This window comes from Hippopotamus amphibius, chromosome 11, assembly GCF_030028045.1.
Source record: "Hippopotamus amphibius kiboko isolate mHipAmp2 chromosome 11, mHipAmp2.hap2, whole genome shotgun sequence".
Lineage (NCBI taxonomy): Eukaryota > Metazoa > Chordata > Mammalia > Artiodactyla > Hippopotamidae > Hippopotamus > Hippopotamus amphibius.
Genome location: NC_080196.1, coordinates 47,080,094 through 47,098,902, shown reverse-complemented (window position 1 = coordinate 47,098,902; position 18,809 = coordinate 47,080,094). Strand labels below are relative to the sequence as shown.

At 40.9% G+C, this 18,809-nt stretch overlaps 1 protein-coding gene across 4 annotated transcripts in view; it reads right to left on the bottom strand.

Annotated features, from left to right (window-relative positions):
- PRIM2 (DNA primase subunit 2) overlaps positions 1-18,809 on the bottom strand; it is a 318,962-nt gene that overhangs the window by 51,709 nt on the left and 248,444 nt on the right. For all 4 annotated transcript variants that reach the window (XM_057699483.1, XM_057699484.1, XM_057699487.1 and 1 more), the window contains exons 11-12: positions 7,927-8,053; positions 1,537-1,619 (exon numbers count right to left, since the gene is read on the bottom strand). In XM_057699483.1, coding sequence (XP_057555466.1) covers positions 1,537-1,619; positions 7,927-8,053 — 210 coding nt within the window. The remainder of the gene's footprint in view (positions 1-1,536; positions 1,620-7,926; positions 8,054-18,809) is intronic.

Genomic DNA, 18,809 nt, shown 5'->3' with positions numbered 1-18,809 from the left:
TAGAGAAAGCACGTGTGCAGCAATGCAGGCCTCCATGCAGCCAATAAATAAATAAATTAATTAATTAATTAATTTAAAAAAAAGAACCTTAAAAAAACCAAAAAACCAACAAACAAACTCATAGTAAAAAAGGTCAGATTTGTGGTTTTCAAAGTGGGGTTGTGGGAGGGGGAACTGGATGAAGGTAATCAAAAGACAGAAACTCCCAGTCATAAGATAAATAACTACTAAGGATGTGATGTAGAACATAATAAACATAATTAACACTGCTGTGAGTTATATATACAAATAAAGAGAGTAACCCTGAGAGTTTTCATTACGAGGAAAAAATATATTTTTTTCTATTTACTTTTGAAACTACATGAGATGATGGATGTTTGCTAATCTCACTGTGGACATCACTTCAGGATGTATGTAAGTCAGAGCACTGTGCCGCACACTTTATGTAGTGCTGTATGTCAATCTTGTCTCAAGAAAACTGGAGGAAAAGAAAAAGAGCAAAGGCATATATGTGCCATGCCACCATGAGAGAGGCTAATTCTGCTCGGTTAGGGAGGGATTATCTTTGTTTCTATCTTTATCAAGCCCACCCTCTCTGATGGGTTCTTTTCTCCTCTTCCTACAAACAGGCTCAGGTCTCCTCTAGCCCCAAACACGCCAACAAACCACCCAGGAGGCTTATGCTTATAGCACTGACACCCCTTTCACTAGCACCTTCTGTGAAACATGCTCACTGTCTGCAGGTCCAAGTCCCTGTCTCATTCATATCTTTAAGTGACTGTAATCTTGCTCTGGTTTCCCCCGTGATGCTGATACCTTTCACCAAATCCAGTCACCTCTCCTCAGCCCTAATCCCACCCGGTCATTGTGGCACTCCGGCTCAGTAGTTGTGCCTTGTGGGCTCTAGAGCACAGGCTCAGTAGTTGTGGTGTGAGGGCTTAGTTGCTTCATAGCATGTGGGATCTTCCCAGCCCAGGGCTCAAACCCATGTCCCCTGCATCAGCAGGCAGATTCTTAACCACTGCGCCACCAGGGAAGCCCCTGAGCATTTCTTTTTTTATCTAAGTAGTTTATGAGACAAAGTATTTTGATAAACTGGTTGATCTGATGAACTGTCCTCGGAAGTGTGGATCTGACATAGTGAATGAGAACACGCAGCCAGTATACACTGTGTTATCTTCTGCTTCAACCTCCCTGCAGCATAGACAGTCTCCAAAATGAAATATGATGTCATTGATTTTCATCTTCATTAATAAGCTTCAGTGCATTCCTCTAAAAACTTATTTTTTAAAATGCCCCCCACTGAGAGAGTAAAACAAATTGAGAGAAAAACAAAAAGGTTTTTCAACTCGGAAGAACTAGAATTTCTAAGGAATCTAAACCAGAAAAAACAAAGCTTTGGCTGAATTCACCTAGATGGGATGTTGGCACAAGGCCCAGCAGGTAGTACACAGTTTGGCTGCAAGAATACGCCATGAAACTGAAGGGCCTGTGTGCCGCCTCGTTACCGGGGCTGCAGGTCAGGGTCCGACCTACCTGGTTGATCCCCGCAGGTGGGATCTTGTATGCCTGCAGCTTCTGCCTCAGCAGCTCCGGGTCGCTGTGTCGGAAGGGGCACCCTGACAACAACAAGCAGCACGGCAGCAAAGTTACTCACCACGCTGAATACACCACCACACTCGAGAGGCCATCTGAGTGCCCCTTAATTGTCGAACAGCTTATTAATAAGAAAGTTAATTGCCCATGGGTGCCACCGCTTTCCTCTCTTTATCTAAATGACGACTGAGCGGTGCAGTTATCAGGGCACGACAGGCTCGAGAGTTACATAAAACACTGCGGCTTTCTCAGCCAAGGCTGCCCATTCACGAGGAGGAGGGAACAGCTTTAACTATGCTGCCTGCTAACAAGCAGAGATAAGCACCAAGCAGCTATAGAACAGTTTACCCAAAAACTTTACATAATCTCACAGTTTGTCCTAGTTAAAAAAAAATTACAAAAAGGCATAAAGGAAGATAGATGGTGTAAACAAAAAGAAAAACAAGCAAATTCTAAGAAATATAAAAATCTTACATCACTTTCAGATGTTAATTTTACGCCTACTTCCCAAGGAACAGAATCCACATAAATTTAGAGGACTCCCAGATGGGAATGAGGTGAACAAATGGGGAAATGCTCTGCAGAAAAACAGCTTACAGTAGGTACATGTAACCTCTACACTGTTTCATGAGAAAAATATAGATGGACTACTAAAAAATTTGCATAAATAAGAACACAGAAGAATTGAAATGTAAAACTGTATTAGGCCAAAATCGAGGAAATTTTAGGTATTTTAATAAGAACCTGCAATGATAAGTCAACATACTTAATTTAAAATTTAACACAGGAAGCCATATAATATTTTTCAGTCATACACTAATGATGGACCTATAATTTAATTAGAAACAGCTGTGCATTTTTAATGAAATCAATGGAAAATTGGTTGCAGCAAAAATAATGGGAAAGAGCCTAGATGCTAAACAAATGTGTTTACAAAAAGCCTTAACTGCAAATAAAAGCATCCATGATAACACTGCATTCCTACAAATTATGAAAGTCACAAAATTCACCGTAGTATATAGTTTATAGTGTACAGCACATGGTTAAGAGTCTGGAGCTGCCCTTCCTGCTTCTGAATCTCAATTTACCAGCTATGGGTCGGGGGACCCTGGGCATGTCCTCTATCTTGTTGTTGACTCAAGCTTCACTCTCCGTTTCGTGTGTGACTACACCCTCAGAGCTCCTGTGAGAATGGAGGATAAAGCCCTTACACGCTCCCAGCACATAGGAAGCACCCAACATGGGTCAGCTAACATTATTACTCTAAAAAAAGTTTGATGATGAAATTGCAAAGGGTCCCAATGAGAAAGAAATGAAGCTTAGTTAAGCCCTGAATTATTAAAGGACACCAAAAAGAGACAGATGAAGTGAACTACCCAAATTACATTTGAAATAATGGCTATACCTGTATGAAAAGGGTCGAAAAGGGCAAAGCCAAGAAAAAACTTAAGACTGACAAAAACTGAAGATGACAAAAAAGTCTTTCAAAGCTATAATCACAATAAGAAGAAAACAAAGAAACAAACCACCTCAGGAGTAGGGAAGCTGGTGTTATTTTGACGAATGACAGAAAGAAAACAGAACGTGGCAACTCCCATTTTGTTTCTATCTTCCACATCAAAGGGAACAATCCTCCAAACTGGAAAGGGCTGAACTCACAAGGTAACTGAAGATGAAGTGAATGTGGATACCAACTAACGCTGGCTCCAGCGAAGTGCTGAACAAAACTTCCCAGCACGCACTTGTGGAAGGGATGGACAAACAGTCTGGTATATAGTTCTACTGACACTGACTCATGACTGGCTGAACAACCCCATTCCAGGCAGTGCTGGTTAATGAAATACCGTCAACCTAGGGGACTACAAAGCTTTGCAGACCATACCAATCTAAAAGGATAGAGACTTCTGGTTTCCAGTCTGGCACAGAAACAGCTTGGAAGTTGTCACTCCATCCTAACAAGTAAAAAGCTGAACAGACTTAAAAATCAACAACTCCTCTCAGAGCCGTCAGAGAAATGAGGTCACAGGGCAAACCACTGCCCCCAAAACTGGAGAGAGAGGCAGACACAGAGGATCACAACAAAACAGAGCAGAAATCTCTGTAGGAACCAGCAGTGGGGTAGGAAAACCTAACTGATAACTGACAAATTTCTGGAGTCTCTGTGCGGACAAGTCTGAGAGTTAGAAACTCCAGGGAGACTAGTCAGACTAGTCGGAGGGCTACATTTCGTAGCTGAACTTCAGGGACTCTACCAGGTGCTCACAGCGAATAACAGAGAAACCCCCTCATGCTCTGGCACAGGGGTAAACAAAGGTACCATTTGTAAATACTCTGGAGCACTCTGCTCTTCTTAGCAAGGGTGCCCTCAGAGAAACTATTTTAACAGAGCGTAACCTGCCTGGGGGAAGGGAAATACCCAGCTCCAGCCTCCTCTGACCGTCCTGTTTCCCCAAAGGGAGGAAGCTGAGAATCACTGCTGAAGTTCACGGCCCACAGCCACAGGCTCACTAAACACTGACACCCAATCACCCAATCCAACACTATAGACACCCCCTCCTGCTCCCCACCACATCACTACAGGCCTATGTACTAGAGTTCTTCACACCCAGTACGTCATGTCGACCTTTCAACAAAAACTTCCAGTGTGAAGAGACTGAACATGTGTCAGAACTAGAGCCAGATATGGCAGGGATGTTGGAATGATCAGACTGGGAATTTAAATTAACTATGATTAATGTGTTGTGGGCTCTACTGGAAAAAGTAGACAACATGCAAGAACAGATAAGTAATGGAAGCAGACAGATGGAAATTCTAAGGAAGAATCAAAAAGAGATGTCAGTAATCAAAACACTGTAACAGAAATGAAGAATGCCTTTGATAGGTTCACTAGCAGACACAGCTGAGGAACAAAATCTCTGTGCTTGAGGATACGTCAATGGAAACTTCAAAACGAAAAAACAAAACTAAAAAAAGGCTGAAAAAACAACAACAACAACTTAGAACAGAACAGTCAAGAACTGTGAACAACTACGAAAGGTGTAAATATGAGAATGGGAATACCAGAAGGAGAGAGAGAGAAAGGAACAGAAGCAACAATGACAGAAATTCCCCCAAATTAATGTCAGACACCAAACAGCAGATCCAGGAACCTCAAAGAACACCAAGCAGGATGAATGCCAAGAAAAAACAGCTAGGCACACCCTCCTCATACTTCAGAGAATCCGTAACAAAGAAAACCCTGAAAGAAGCCAAAAGGGTAGCACCTTACCTACAGAGAAGCAAAGAAAACAATTACATCTAACTTACCCTCAGAAGTTATGCAAGAAGAGAGTGGAGTGAAACAAACTGTTGAGAGAAAAAAAAAAAAACCACCAAACCCAGAGTTCTGTACCCTGAGAAATTCTCCTTCCAAAGAGGAAAAAAAAAGACTTTCTCTGACAAACAAAAACTGAGGTAATCTGTTGCCAGACCTGCAGGGCAAGAAACGTTAAAAGAAGCTCTTCAAAGAGAAGTAAAATGATATAAACCAGAAATGCAGATCTACCCAAAGAAAATTTGAACATCAGAGCATAAGGAAAGGAAATATAAAAACTTTTATTTTCCGTATTCATAACTAATCTGACAGATAACAGTTTGTTCAAAGTAATGGAAACAGTATATTCTATTATGCATGTTAAAGTACATATCTGTGTGTGTTTATACAGTCTTATGTATAACTGAAATGAATGATAGAATAATATAAGGGAAGTAGAAACATTTGTTACTATAAGGTACTTGCATTACTAGTGTGTGATGTGGTGATTTGAAAAGAGACTTGGATTCGTTATACATATACAGTGAAAACTCTAAAAAATAAAACCAATTTAAAAAGTAACAAAAGAAATATAATAGATATGCTAAGAAGAGAAAAAAATAGAATCATATGAAATGTTCAGTTAAAACCACAAAAGGCAGAAAAAGTGTGGAAGACAAAAACAGAAACAAAGAATAAGGGCAACAAATAAAAAACTAATAAATACGGCAGCCATTAATCCAACTATTTCAATCATTACTTTAAACATCAGTGGTCACCAGTTAAAAACAGATTGTCAGAGTAGATCCAAATCAAGACCCAACTATATGTTGTATACAAGAAAGCTACTTTAAAGACACATATGGATTGAAAGTAAAGATAAAGATACACCATGCTAACACAAATCAAAGAAAGTGTGAGGATCTATGTTACTTTCAGACAGAGCCAACTTCAGAACACAGGAGTTTATGCAGGATAAAAAGGGGTGAATACTCCAAGACGACATCCCCATCCATAATGTGTACGCACTTAACAACAGAGCACCAAAACACACAAGGGAAAACCTGACAGAACTTCAAGGAGAAGTGCTGACTACACTGCTGGACTCCACCTCCATCAAGCTGGACAGACCCCACAGGTGGAGAATCAGCGACAACACGGTGAGCTCCTGAGAACCATCGATCAGGGACAGAGATGACGCCCATAACCGGCTACAGCCAACAGCGGCAGACGGCTCGTCCTCAACTCACAGGGACAAGCCCTCTGCCGCGGGCCATGTCGTCATGAGGACAGCTGAGCAAGTGTGGGACAGAGGGCACCTAGCAACTCTCTACACCTCCTGCTCAGTACTGCTGTGGCCCTAGAACTGCTCCCCAACAATAAAGGTTATTCAGTTAAATAAAGGGTAGATCAATGTGTCTAAAAAACAATACGAGCTTGTTGAGTGTTTGCTGAGTACAATGGTCCCACAGCCATGGGCAGGAGACTGGTTCCAGGACGTGCCCAAAATATCAAAGCCTGTGGGTGCCCCAGTCCCATGGCTGGCCCTCCGTACCTGAGGTTCCACATCCTCAGATTCAACCAGCCTCGGAGGTGAAGTACTGTACGTATTTGTTGGAAAAAAATCCGTCTGTAAGATGGACATGCAGTTCAAACCCCTGCTGTTGGAGTTATCTGTGTATTATTTTCTAGCTTATAGAGTTTAAGTTAAAAACAAAATAAATAGAATGGACTGGAATAAATAAGATACAATAACAGGAAGAACTATAAAATCCTGCCTTTAAGCTAACAAAAATCAACTAAGTAAGTGCTGAGTGTGAGCACCTAGAAACCAACAGAAGAACCCCTGGGGGTTTCACTTGGCCAAGTTCAGAGCAAGTTACTCCCTGGTGTGGCCGCTAGGAAAAGCTACAGACTTTCTTACCACAAGTATCTGGTCAGCTGTGTTCAAAGTTTAGAAGACATAAAAGTCACTCAGGGAACTTACAAATAAAGCTGATTTTATGCATCTGAGGGTGCAGCCTGAGCAGGTTTCTAAAAGTTCCATAAGTGCCTGACATGAATGGTGAGAACCGCTCCCTCCGTGTCCCAGGACTGGCCACCTTTGTGTCTCCTAAATACGAATGCTCTGGATACGTGTAGCATCTTTCTTAAAATTCCATTTGCCGGGGAGGGTGGGGAGGACTCGGGGCGGGGGGGGGGGAGTCGAAGGAGGGAGGGAATACGGGAATATGTGTAAAAAAACATATGATTGAACTTGGTGTACCCCCCAAAAAAATAATAATTAAAGAAAAATAAAATAAAATAAAATTCCATTTGGGATTTTTTGATCTTTAATTTCATTTAAGATGCTAAAATATAAAAAAGGTTTGACACATACAGCAGTCAGCTTTGGTAATCTAGAAAATTTAACTAACATGGACTATTAAATCATTCTCTCACATACCAGACAAATGAGGAGCTTTTCAAGGTATGCTCAGAGAACTATGGATATTTTAGAAAAAAGGTGTTAAACTCAGAAATCTACAGAAAACAGATTAATTTTTTTTAACCTACAACTTAGGCAAATTGAAAGATGTTTGAAACCATGACTTGTTAAATCCCTCACTTAAATCTTTGCTTGTTAATCAGATGGTAGTAATGAGAATAAAACACACTTTTCCTCAGTAGTCTTTGAAAATTAATAAATCTACTATCCCAAAATTTGAGGCACTCAATTTTAAAAAGCTTTGAAAAACTCGGATCAGCCATCTAAGATACGTGCAGAGAAGGAGAAAGAGAACAGCAGGTGAAGGGGATGGAGGACGAAAAAGCCTGGTCCAGCACAAAGTGCAGCACAGGTGAACCACTTTCCCGTGCTGACCCAGCTCCATAAGACAAACCACTAGACGCTAGCGGAGCTCTAGCTTGACCTGATGACTGACACAAGCTACAAACCCGTTCCCCTCAGCAACGCAAAACCTGTTCCACTGTTTCAGTGTTTCCTACAGAGCTCCTGGGTTTCTGCACTCACAGACACATCCAGAGGAAGCACTCACCATGATAATCCCCTTGGCTTGGTGGATTGGTTAGGATGATCTTCAGGCAACTGTAAGGTGTATAGTCTGTCCTCTTGCCTTCCTTTCCATAGCTATGGCGGATATTGTAAGAATAGCCTTTCTCAAACTGATTGGAGGAAAAAGAAAGGAGACAAAGTAAGCCAGCATTGTACTGGTGGTGTCAACAAAGCCAGTGGGAATCAAAGGGTACAAAGTGATTATTTTCTAAAATAAATTTAGCATCCACAGGCAGATGTACATTTATATCACACACAACATTTGGGTTCTTTACAGGTTTTTAAAGGTGCAAAACTTAAAGGAAACAAATTTCTCACTTTAGAGAGACAGCTAATGTTTATGAGGATAGTCCTGTCCTGAGAAGAATAATCGATTTGCCTACTTCCTGGTTTGATTCCCAAGATCACGCTAGATGTAAATCATCGTCTCTACCCCGCCTTATCCTAGTCTTCCCTGAATTCCCACATCCTGCCTATTCTACTTCTGAGATGTCTCCTAACTAATTAATGCCTTCCTCTGCATTTTCACTATACAGAGCAAGCAGCCAGCAAATGCTTACAGAATGAAGGAACTACTGTGATTGCCTCCTGCCTGGAATTCCTAACTCGTATTCAAAAAGCAAGGTGACAGCACAGAAAGGACTTTGAAATGGATGCGGTAAAGAAGAAAAAAAGGAACTCATACTTACTGAAAGGCTCAGTATAGTGGGTCTAAGCTGACTAATACTTTAAGGAAAGAAAGACAGAGAATGGGAATAAGAGATGGGAAAATACAGTGGGTTTTTATGGGTGAGATTTTTTTTTTCATTGAAGTATAGTTGATTTCAATGTTGTGTTAGTTTCTGATGTACAGCAAAGGGATTCAATTACACAAATATTCTTTCTCAGATTCTCTTCCACTATAGGTTATTACAAGATATCGAATATAGTTCCCTGTGCTATACAGTAGGTCCTTGTTGTTTGGGGTGAGGTTTTAAAATTTGAGGCTATAATTTACATTTAGTGAAATGCACGGATCTCAAGTCTACAGTCTGATGTAACACACACCCCCATCAAGAAACAGCACGTTTCCACCCTCCACAGAGCTCTGCTGAGCCCCTTCTCAGCGTTCTTCCCTGCCCTCCACATTCAGAAGCAACTATTGGTCTGACTTTTGTCACCATGGCTTTAGCTATTCTACAACTTCACATAAATGGAATTGTACAGTAAGAAGTATTTCATGCCTGATTTTTCATGTCTTTTCATGTTTTTGAGATTGACCCATGCATCACACACATCATCACACGTGTCAGGGAATCGCTGCACTGTATAAATATACCAGGTAGTTTATCCAGGCTCCTGCAGATGGACACCTGGGCTTTTCCAGTTTGGGGCTGTTATCAATAACGCTGCCATGCACATTCCTGTGGATGACTTTTGTGGACATTACTGTCATTTCTCTCAGATAAATACATAGGAGCAGAATCGCTGCTAACAATTCTTCGGAATGGCTGTACTATTTTTTACCCCATCAGCAATGCATGAGAGTTCCACATTCTCCCCAAAGTGTGGCAGTGTCAATTTTGTTCATTTTAGCCATTCTAATAGACAGGTAGTGGCATCTCATTTTGCATTTCCCTGATGACAAACACTGTTGAGCAGTTTTCTACGTGCTTTTCTTGGCTGTGATATGCCTTATTTTGTGAAGTGTCTGTTGAAGTCTTTTGCCCATTTTAGAAACTGGGTTGACAATTATTCCATTGAAAGAATTCTTCATATATTCTGGATATAAACCTGTTATCAGATATAGGTGTTACAAATACTTTCTCAGTCTATGGGTTGTCTATTTTCTTGATGTTATTGTTTGACAAGATGAGATGTTTTTATTTTTTACGAACCCTAATTAAACCATCTTTTCATGGCAGTGCCCTCTCTAAGATAGGGTGCAGAGATGTTCTGTGCTGTCTTTTAGAAGCCATAATGTTTTAGCTTTTAAGTCTAGGTCCTGATTCATCTCAAGGTAATTTTTGTATGTTCTTTCTTTATCCCCTGTAGGAAAAGAAAAATATTTTTCCTTCTACCCTCCCAGGTTAAATGGGTGGGGCCCATGAATCAAACTGATAAAAGACAGATTTTTAAGGAAAAAAAAAACACTTAATTACATTTGTACATAAGTACACGCATGGCAGCCGTACAAAGAGATATGACTCAAGGAGGTAGCCTGATGACTGAAGCTTAAACAGCATCTTAGGCTAAATCAAGGAAAAGGAGTTTGGGAATTTTGGGTTGGGGAGGCAAGTTCTGAGAAGGGAAGGGGAGAAAATACATGGTAAATACAGGTTGTCTTGGTCTGCAGATGAGAATCTTGGGTGAGAAGAGTTGTCTGGAGTAGCTTTCTTCCTGGTACAGAGATATCATTACATGTGTAAATTTCCTTTATAAAAGAGAAAATTTATACTGTCTTTTTAGGCAGTTAGGGGGACGGAGAGAGCTTTTCCTGAATCTGCTCATCCTTTAGCTCAAAATAATCCTTATGCCTGCAGATTGAAAACTGTCACGCGCCATCTGCCTCTGCAAGGAGGAGGTCACTGGCCACTGCTGTTGCTGACCTTCAACACACCCTGAAAGGAGTTCAGGGCTGAGATCAGGAAGGAGGCACTCTGTGCTCTGGGATAGGGCCTTCAGACAGTTAGATACTTTCAGGTAAGGATTTTAATGAGCCCAATTTCTTGCATCTTCTCGTACCTAGAAATGCACTAAAATCATTAATGGAGGCATTTGCTGCTCGTGACGAGCAGCAACCTTCTGCCAAAATGTGTGCTTGACTGCATAGCTCACCTCCACCCCAACCCCACCCCCGTCACCAAAATCACATCTATACTGACCTTCCCCCTACCTCTTTGGAGCAGTTCCTCAGAGCTATCTGAGAGGCTGTCTCCTAGGCTGTAGTTCTCATTTTGCGTCAAATAAAACTTAACTCACAACTCTCACACTGTGCATTTTTTTTCAGCCAACATGCCAAAGTAGAATATTTTGGGATGGCATATCTGGGACCCTTCACCCCGATGTGAATTGGATTACACTTTCTCTAACACCATTTACTGAAGATATTTTATTCCATTGCTCTGGTCCATCCTTCTGCCAATGCCACACTGCCTTCCTTACAAAATCTTTAGAATAAGTCCCAAATTCAGATAATGTAAGTTCTTCCTGCTTTGTTCCTTTTCAATACTATTTTGGCTATTTTATGTCCTTGCATTTTCATATAAATTTTAGAATCAGTTTATCAGTTTCTACTAAAAAAGAAAAAAAAAAGGATTCTGGAATTTTCAGCAACCGGTAGCTTATGGTTTCAAAACTACCTATCTGCCCACAAGCAACCTACAACCAGGAAAACAAACAGCATTTCAACTGAAAGAAAACTTACAAATTATCATTTTCATTGGTGAAAACAAGAATGTTAAAAGTTTCAGCTAACATCTTCTATGGACAACTTCTGTTTGTTTTGTTAGTCATAAGCATTAACTATATCAATCTCTTTGTGCAAACTTTTAGGCATGAATTAAATTTAATTAGACATAAGATTTCTGTACTTTCATCAGAAAACACTGTAAGAACTTTTCGGTCAGCCATTCTGTTAAAAGTAATGAAAAGTTACTCTCTCTAAAGGAAGAAAAGCTAAAAGTAGTATCTTTCCTGTCCCTTATTCTTCCAGTTTACTTACCACTTATGTGTATGTATGTCTAAAATTTGGACTTTACTAAGTTTTCAGGTATTCATGTATTTATCATACAAATTGTCTGCTCTAGTTTTCAGACTGGCAAACTCTTGAAATACTGTACAGAAGGTACATTTATTGGGTGATGTTATTTGGAGGATACTTTCCAGGTGTCCACATCCAGAACTCAAAGGAACATCGTGATATTATTTAGAGGATACTTTCCAGGTGTCCACATCCAGAACTCAAAGGAACATCTCTAAGTACTCATATGGGAAAGGAGGGTGAGAACCAGGTGGAAACACTCTTTTCCATCTTGGCTCCTCCATCCTATCCCAGCCAGTGAGGGGAAATGCCAGAAAAACACCAGCCTGAGGGTGTGTGAGTGGAAGTTGGCAACCTTCCAAATTAGTCCTGACATTTCAGCTATGACATGGCAATCTGCATTTCTGCCCAAGTCAGCAGCAAATTATTTTCAGAGCCACTATGTTACTAATGGAACTCAAGAAACGTGATAAAGCAGGCACACCTTCAACCCCTCCTACCCGTCTCTTTCAGAGTCTCCCTCACAAGTCTACCTCCCATGCCAGCTCTACTTGGGGCCCAGTGACCACATCTTATTATACCTTTTAAAAGTATTTACATCCAAAACTACTCAGAAGCCGTGAGTATATACACACCTCTAATTGCCAAGAGCAGTACATAGTCTTCCTTAGAAGAAAGTCTTTGCTACCAAGAAAAGCCCCCAGACCAAAGTCTTAATCCTACCGTCAGAACATCAAAACCTGCCTTTCATAAGTCAAGCTCAGCTTGCAAAGTAAAGTGAGAATGACTGAAAACCAAGTACCCTTCAGAGAGAGACTTATATTAAAAAAAGGAAAATCTTCTTGAACTATGTGGGCAGAGAACAGAGTAAGAATATGGCAATTTTAACAAAAACGTTTTCAATTCCTTTTTGGTGTGTGGTTTCCTCCTCACAAGAATTTGGAACTCTAATTTACATACTTAGAAACACACAGTGGACAGGTCTGCCAACTACAAAGGGCCCTCCTTCGATTCCCAGATCCAACAGCCCTCATGCCATCACGAGGCACCCCAGGAGGGCTAGGCACCACAGACGCTAACGGGAAGGCACAGCTCCGCAGCGGGGCTACGCGTGTGAACAGACCTGCCCGCCCCGTGGACTCCCCCGACACACATTCCTGCTGACCCTCCTACAGCTTGTGACATGTTGATGATCTGTCACATCCCTAAAGCTTCGCTTACAGTGTTAATAACCAGAATGCATGCCACAGGCATTTAACACATAGTGCCCCCCTTAAATGTTTACTAACTAAATCACTCAATTACTTGTAAAGCTAATTTTGCAATCAGTCACCTACAGATTCCAAATACTTCTTTTTAACTCTTAACTTCAACCACTTTAAAGAGTCAAAAGTTTAACTCTTTGAGGTCACTGAAACATCACATACAATCTAACCAAAAAACACACAGAAGGAGACTCGGAGACCAAAGGCTAATAGTTAAGACAAGTGCTTTAAGTCAAATACCTGAGTTTAAATCTTGTCTCTACCACATGCTTAGATGTGTGACCTTGGGCAGGTGACTCATTCTCTTTATAACAACTCCCTCACACAGTATATAAAAATAAAGCAATTATACTTCACATGCAGGGTTGGAGTGAAGATGAGCTAACAGCTCATCTTCATAAAGCCCTTGGCATAGCTTCTAGAACAGAATAAGCTTTGAATTGAATATATATTTTGAGCTACCAATATCAAAGAAACAACCCAATCAAAAAATGGGCAGAAGACCTAAACAGACATTTCTCTAAAGAAAACATACAGATGGCCAACAGGCACATGAAAAGATGCTCAAAATCACTAATCATCAGAGAAATGCAAATCAAAACTACAATGAAGCATCACCTCACACTGGTCTGAATAGCCATCATCAAAAAGTCTACAAATAACAAATGTTGGAGAGGGTATGGAAAAAAGGGGACCCTCCTACACTGTTGGTGGAAATGTAAATTGGTGCAGCCACTATGGAGAACAGTATGGAGGTTCCTTAGGAAAACAAAAATAGAACTACCATGTGATCCTGAAATCCCACTCCTGGGCACATATCTGCAAGAGATGAAAACTCTAATTCGAAAAGATACATGCACCTCAATGTTCACAGCAGCACTAATTTACAACAGACAAGACATGGAAGCAACCTAAATGTCCATCGACAGATGAGTGGATAAAGAAGATGTGGTACATATATACAATGGAATACTAATCAGCTGTAAACAAGGATGAAATAATGCCATTTACAGCAACATGGACAGACCTGGAGATTATCATACTAAGTGAAGTAAATTAGAGTAAGACAAATAACATGTGATATCACTTATATGTGGAATCTTAAAAAAAAAAGTACAAATTAACTTACAAAACAGAAAGAGACTCACAGACATCGGAAACAATCTTATCGTTGCCAAAGGGGAAGGGGTGAGGAGAGGGATAAATGAGGAGTTTGCGACTAACAGATCCTGATGAAGAGATGCCTCCATTAATGATTTTAGTGCATTTCTAGATACGAGAAGATGCAAGAATTTGGGCTCATAAAATCTTTACCTGAAAGTATCTAACTATCTGAAGGCCTGTTCAGTTATCCCAGAGCGCAGAATGCCTCCTTCCTGATCTCAGCCCTGAACTCCTTTCAGGCTGTGTCAAAGGTCAGTGACGGCAGTGGCCAGTGACCTCATCCTTGTAGAAGCAGATGGCAAGTGACAGTTTTTAGGTGGCATTACTAACCAGTGGGTTAGATCTGGTGTGGTGTTTAATATCACTTAAATTACTTATATGTTTTGCCTCCAGCTTCCTCATCAGAAAACCAAAAATCTCGTTATTCCCTCTAACTCCTCATGGGACCTTCCATCAGGTGAGTAATTTGAGGTCTGTAATACAGCTGGAAGGCACTGTTGCTATTACTTTAATTCAGGCAATCACCTCCTGTGGTTGCGGAATATTTCCTCTGCTCTGTAAGAGTTAGTTCATTTCTCCCTGGTGAGAGCTTTTCACCAGGCCGAGAGACAGGCGTCAGAGAGAGAGAGAGTACAGATCTGGGTTCTGGCTCTGACACCCACTAGCTGGAGGTTAGGCAATTACCTCAGTCTCTCTTCGTTTTTAATACTGTGACAATGAGGCCTGTCCTTCGCTCTGTGCAAAAGCGTTCGTAAACTGTAAAATGCTAAGCATATACTATGATTGTGTGCGACAATTATTTGTGTAAAATGTGTACAAACCAGCTTGTGCTTGTTTGAAAGGTGAAATTTTTAAAATAGGTTCTATTTTGTATTCAAGTATATCTCTGAATACTCCTGGGAGTTCACTTAAAAAGTGCTCACCAGGGCTTCCTTAGGTGGTGCAGTGGTTGAGAATCTGCCTGCCAATGCAGGGGGCACGGGTTCAATCCCTGCTCCAGGAAGATCCCACATGCCGCGGAGCAACTAAGCCCGTGCACCACAACTATTGAGCCTGTGCTTTAGAGCCCGTGAGCCACAACTACTGAGCCCATGTGCTGCAACTACTGAAGCCCACATGCCTGGAGCCAGCGCTCCGCAACAAGAGAAGCCACGGTAATGAGGAGCCCGCACACCACAACGAAGAGTAGCCCCCACTCACCGCAACTAAAAAGAAAGCCCGCACACAACAAAAAAGACTCAACACAGCAAATAAAATAAATAAATAAATAAATAAATTTATTTTTTTTTTAAAAAGTGCTGACCACCTGTTAGAAAAGTTTTGTGTTCCAGTATATGCCACACCCAAACACGCCTTCCAGGTATACAGATGATTTTGAGTCAAAGGACACTGAGAAACAGATGTAGGAACAGCTCTAAAAACAGCCCACACGTTTTCCTTTTGTAAAGGAAATATCCATTCGTAAAGGTGTCTCCCATTCAGGACCACTCACTACCAGAAAAAGGAGGAGTCTTCACAACCCTGATCAAATGAGAAGGGAGGACCTTAATCTGCATAGCAAACAACCTTTGTTTACCATACTTTTCCTAGTCACCTTCCCCAACTTGCCTGCCCTTGTCCCAAAGCCCCAGGCCCCCTCTTTCTTACCTAGCCTAGGACAGTACAGGAGCCCAAAAGGAAACCACCTATGAATCACTCATCACTGCGTGTTCCCATATGTAGGAGTGCGTACAAGCTAGGAAACAGCTGTTTGTTTTTCTCTTATAAATCTGTCCTTTGCTAGGCTAATCTACAGGGTCCCTGTTGGGAAATTTAGGATGAGTAGAGGACAGGTTTTACTTCTCCCTGAGAGTTTCATGGGAAAAAGCAGGACACACATTCTCCATGTTCACATCCTAATCCCTCTCCATAGAGAACATTTTTAGTTCTAGACCCCACAACATGCAGATTTTCTTTCCTTCAAATTTCCCCTGAGGCAGCATCAAGCTAAAATTAAAATTTTTTTTTAATTTAATTTAATTTATTTTATTTTTGGCTATGTTGGGTCTGCGTTGCTGTGCGCAGGCTTTCTACAGTTGTGGCGAGCGGGGACTACTCTTCATCACGGTGTGCAGGCTTCTCATTGCAGTGGCTTCTTTTGTTGCGGAGCACGGGCTTTAGGCACATGGGCTCAGTAATTGTGGCGCACGGGCTTAGTTGCTCCAAGGCATGTGGGATCTTCCTGGACTAGGGATCGAACCCGTGTCCCTCTCATTGGCAGGCAGATTCTTAACCACTGCACCACCAGGGAAGCCCTAAAATTTTAATTTTTTGATTCCCCACTTTGTTAGAAAATGAAAAATAGTGAAATGCTAAAAAGCCACAGAAAAAGTGTTAAATAAAATGACCCTATGTAATTGTGTGTGGTAGTTGATTAAGCAGATCACTTCCAGTGGAGCCGACAGATCAAAAGAAAGATCAGCTGTGCATCAAAAACCTGCCACAGTCCTCAGAGGGGAGTGGAGAGCTTCGTGTTCATCAGCACGGGTGGTGTGGGACTAGTGTTTTGGTTTGTTTTTTCATTTTCTACTACAAGGATTATGCCCAAATAGACTCAGAAAACAAGATTTGAGGGTCTTTTGTGACCCGGGGCTCTGTGCTCTCCTTCATTCTCACTGTATATATTCATTCAGATATTCAATAAAGAACATAATTTCTAAATTCCTAAAGGGGAATTTAATACAATGGTGTTACCGTTATTAGCAATAAAACCAAAATTATGCTTAGTGATGTAGCAATAACAATAGCTTACATTTCCATAGATCTTCAGTGGTGACAAAATGAGTCTTGTTAGACCCTTTACTACATATAAGATATGGAAGTTAGGTTTCCCTATTATGTAAATAAGTAAACTAAGATTTCAAGAGGCCAAATGAATAGTTATTTCAATTACTTAGTAGAAAAGAGATGGAATTAAAAATCTTAATCTTTTACTTTCTAGAAACTACTACAAAATTATTCATGGAGAAAATTAATAAATTAATACAGGCAACTGTCAGTTATCCATGGCAAACATGCATCTGCAGGCTGCTTCTTTGCTGTCACTCAGTTGCTTCAGGGGCATCTGAAAGTTACACTGAACCACAGTTAAACAAAATGTTTCTGATTCTACTGAATACCAGGGAAAAGCATCTACTCTCAAAGAGATGGTAACTCTAACAAGCCACTCACATAGCATTTATTTAGTTCCTAATTTACCATGATTTTAGAATCATTAAAACTGGTAAATTTGAAGTTAACCATCTGAAATGAAAAAAAAAACAAAACACTAAACAGTGTTTCATTATGCATCCAAATTAACAGGCATACTTGATATTTGTCCCCTCTACCATTCTAGGTGGCATGTGACAAGGAACTGGGGTATAAAATCAGGGAAAAGGGGGTATGAAAGCAGAGAGGAAGGACAGGGTACACAGCATCGCTCACCTCCCTGGCACCTGGACCTGGAGCTTCAGCAAATGTAGGTTCCTCATCAGTAGGAATTTAAGAGCTAGAGCAGGCATCAGCCAGCATCTAATACAGCCCTGAGGGAGCAGGAAAGTAAGGAGCAGGGGGTCTAGCCCTCAACCGCAGGGCAAGTGAGGGAAAGAACCCTGGTCTCTGCACTGCCTACTTTGCGCACCTCTCAGTCTAGGCTGTAACCAACACCACGCGAGGCCTAGCAAACTGCAGCTGTTGACAAGGCTGAACCGCTGAGCACCTTCCTTGTACATATGTTCATCAGATCACCCCACCAGGGGACTGAAAGAAACCTTATACTGATCACTCCGTTAGCTTTCAGTGACAAAAGAGAGTTGCAAAATTCCCATCGCTAAATACTGCAACTTAACATTATTTAAATAGAGGCCTGGACAATTCAGCCTAGAGGAGATGGCCTGGGAGAGTCGTGAGGTGGGTCACTAATTGGCCTTTAATCACCTTAAACAACAAGGCCCTACTGTACAGCACAGGGAACTATATATTCAGTATCTTGTAATAAACCATAATGGAAAAGAATATGAAAGAGAATGCGTGTGTGTGTGTATAACCGAATCACTTTACTGTACTCTTGAAACTAATACAACATTGGTAACTCAACTATACTTCAATAAAAAAAAAGAAAAGAAGAGAAGAGAAAAGGAAAAGAAAAAGAAAATCTCCAACTGTGTAGCCAGTTTGCCTGATACAATGAAACAACAGATTAGTGATGGAATTTTCAGCATCCTACCTGGAACACCTGTTTTAGAAAATCTGCTTTATTCACTGGTATGGATGCCACTGACATAACAGTGAATGAAAATTTATTAATATTCCAAATATAAGTTCCCAAAATTTGAAGACAAAAACCACAGACAAACCTCCATTCGTTAAAGTAAAAGCATTTACTGAATCACATACTTACAGCCTAAAAGACTAAATTTAGTAGTCCTTAAAATGTGGCCAAGTTAGTTGCTATCTCACTAGTAGCTAAAGAGCCAATGTCAAACAAACACCACCAGAAAAGCAAAGGAGCAGGCTGCCTGATGCTCTGGTCCAAGACAAGCTGGCTCAGTCCACATAAACTGGTCTTTTCGCTCACTGGAAACAAGAGAAGCAACCTGCAATCAGAGACTGCACAGAAGCGAGCTGATGAGAGCTTCTCATCGCTCAGGGAAAAAACTCCCTTTTCACAGATAA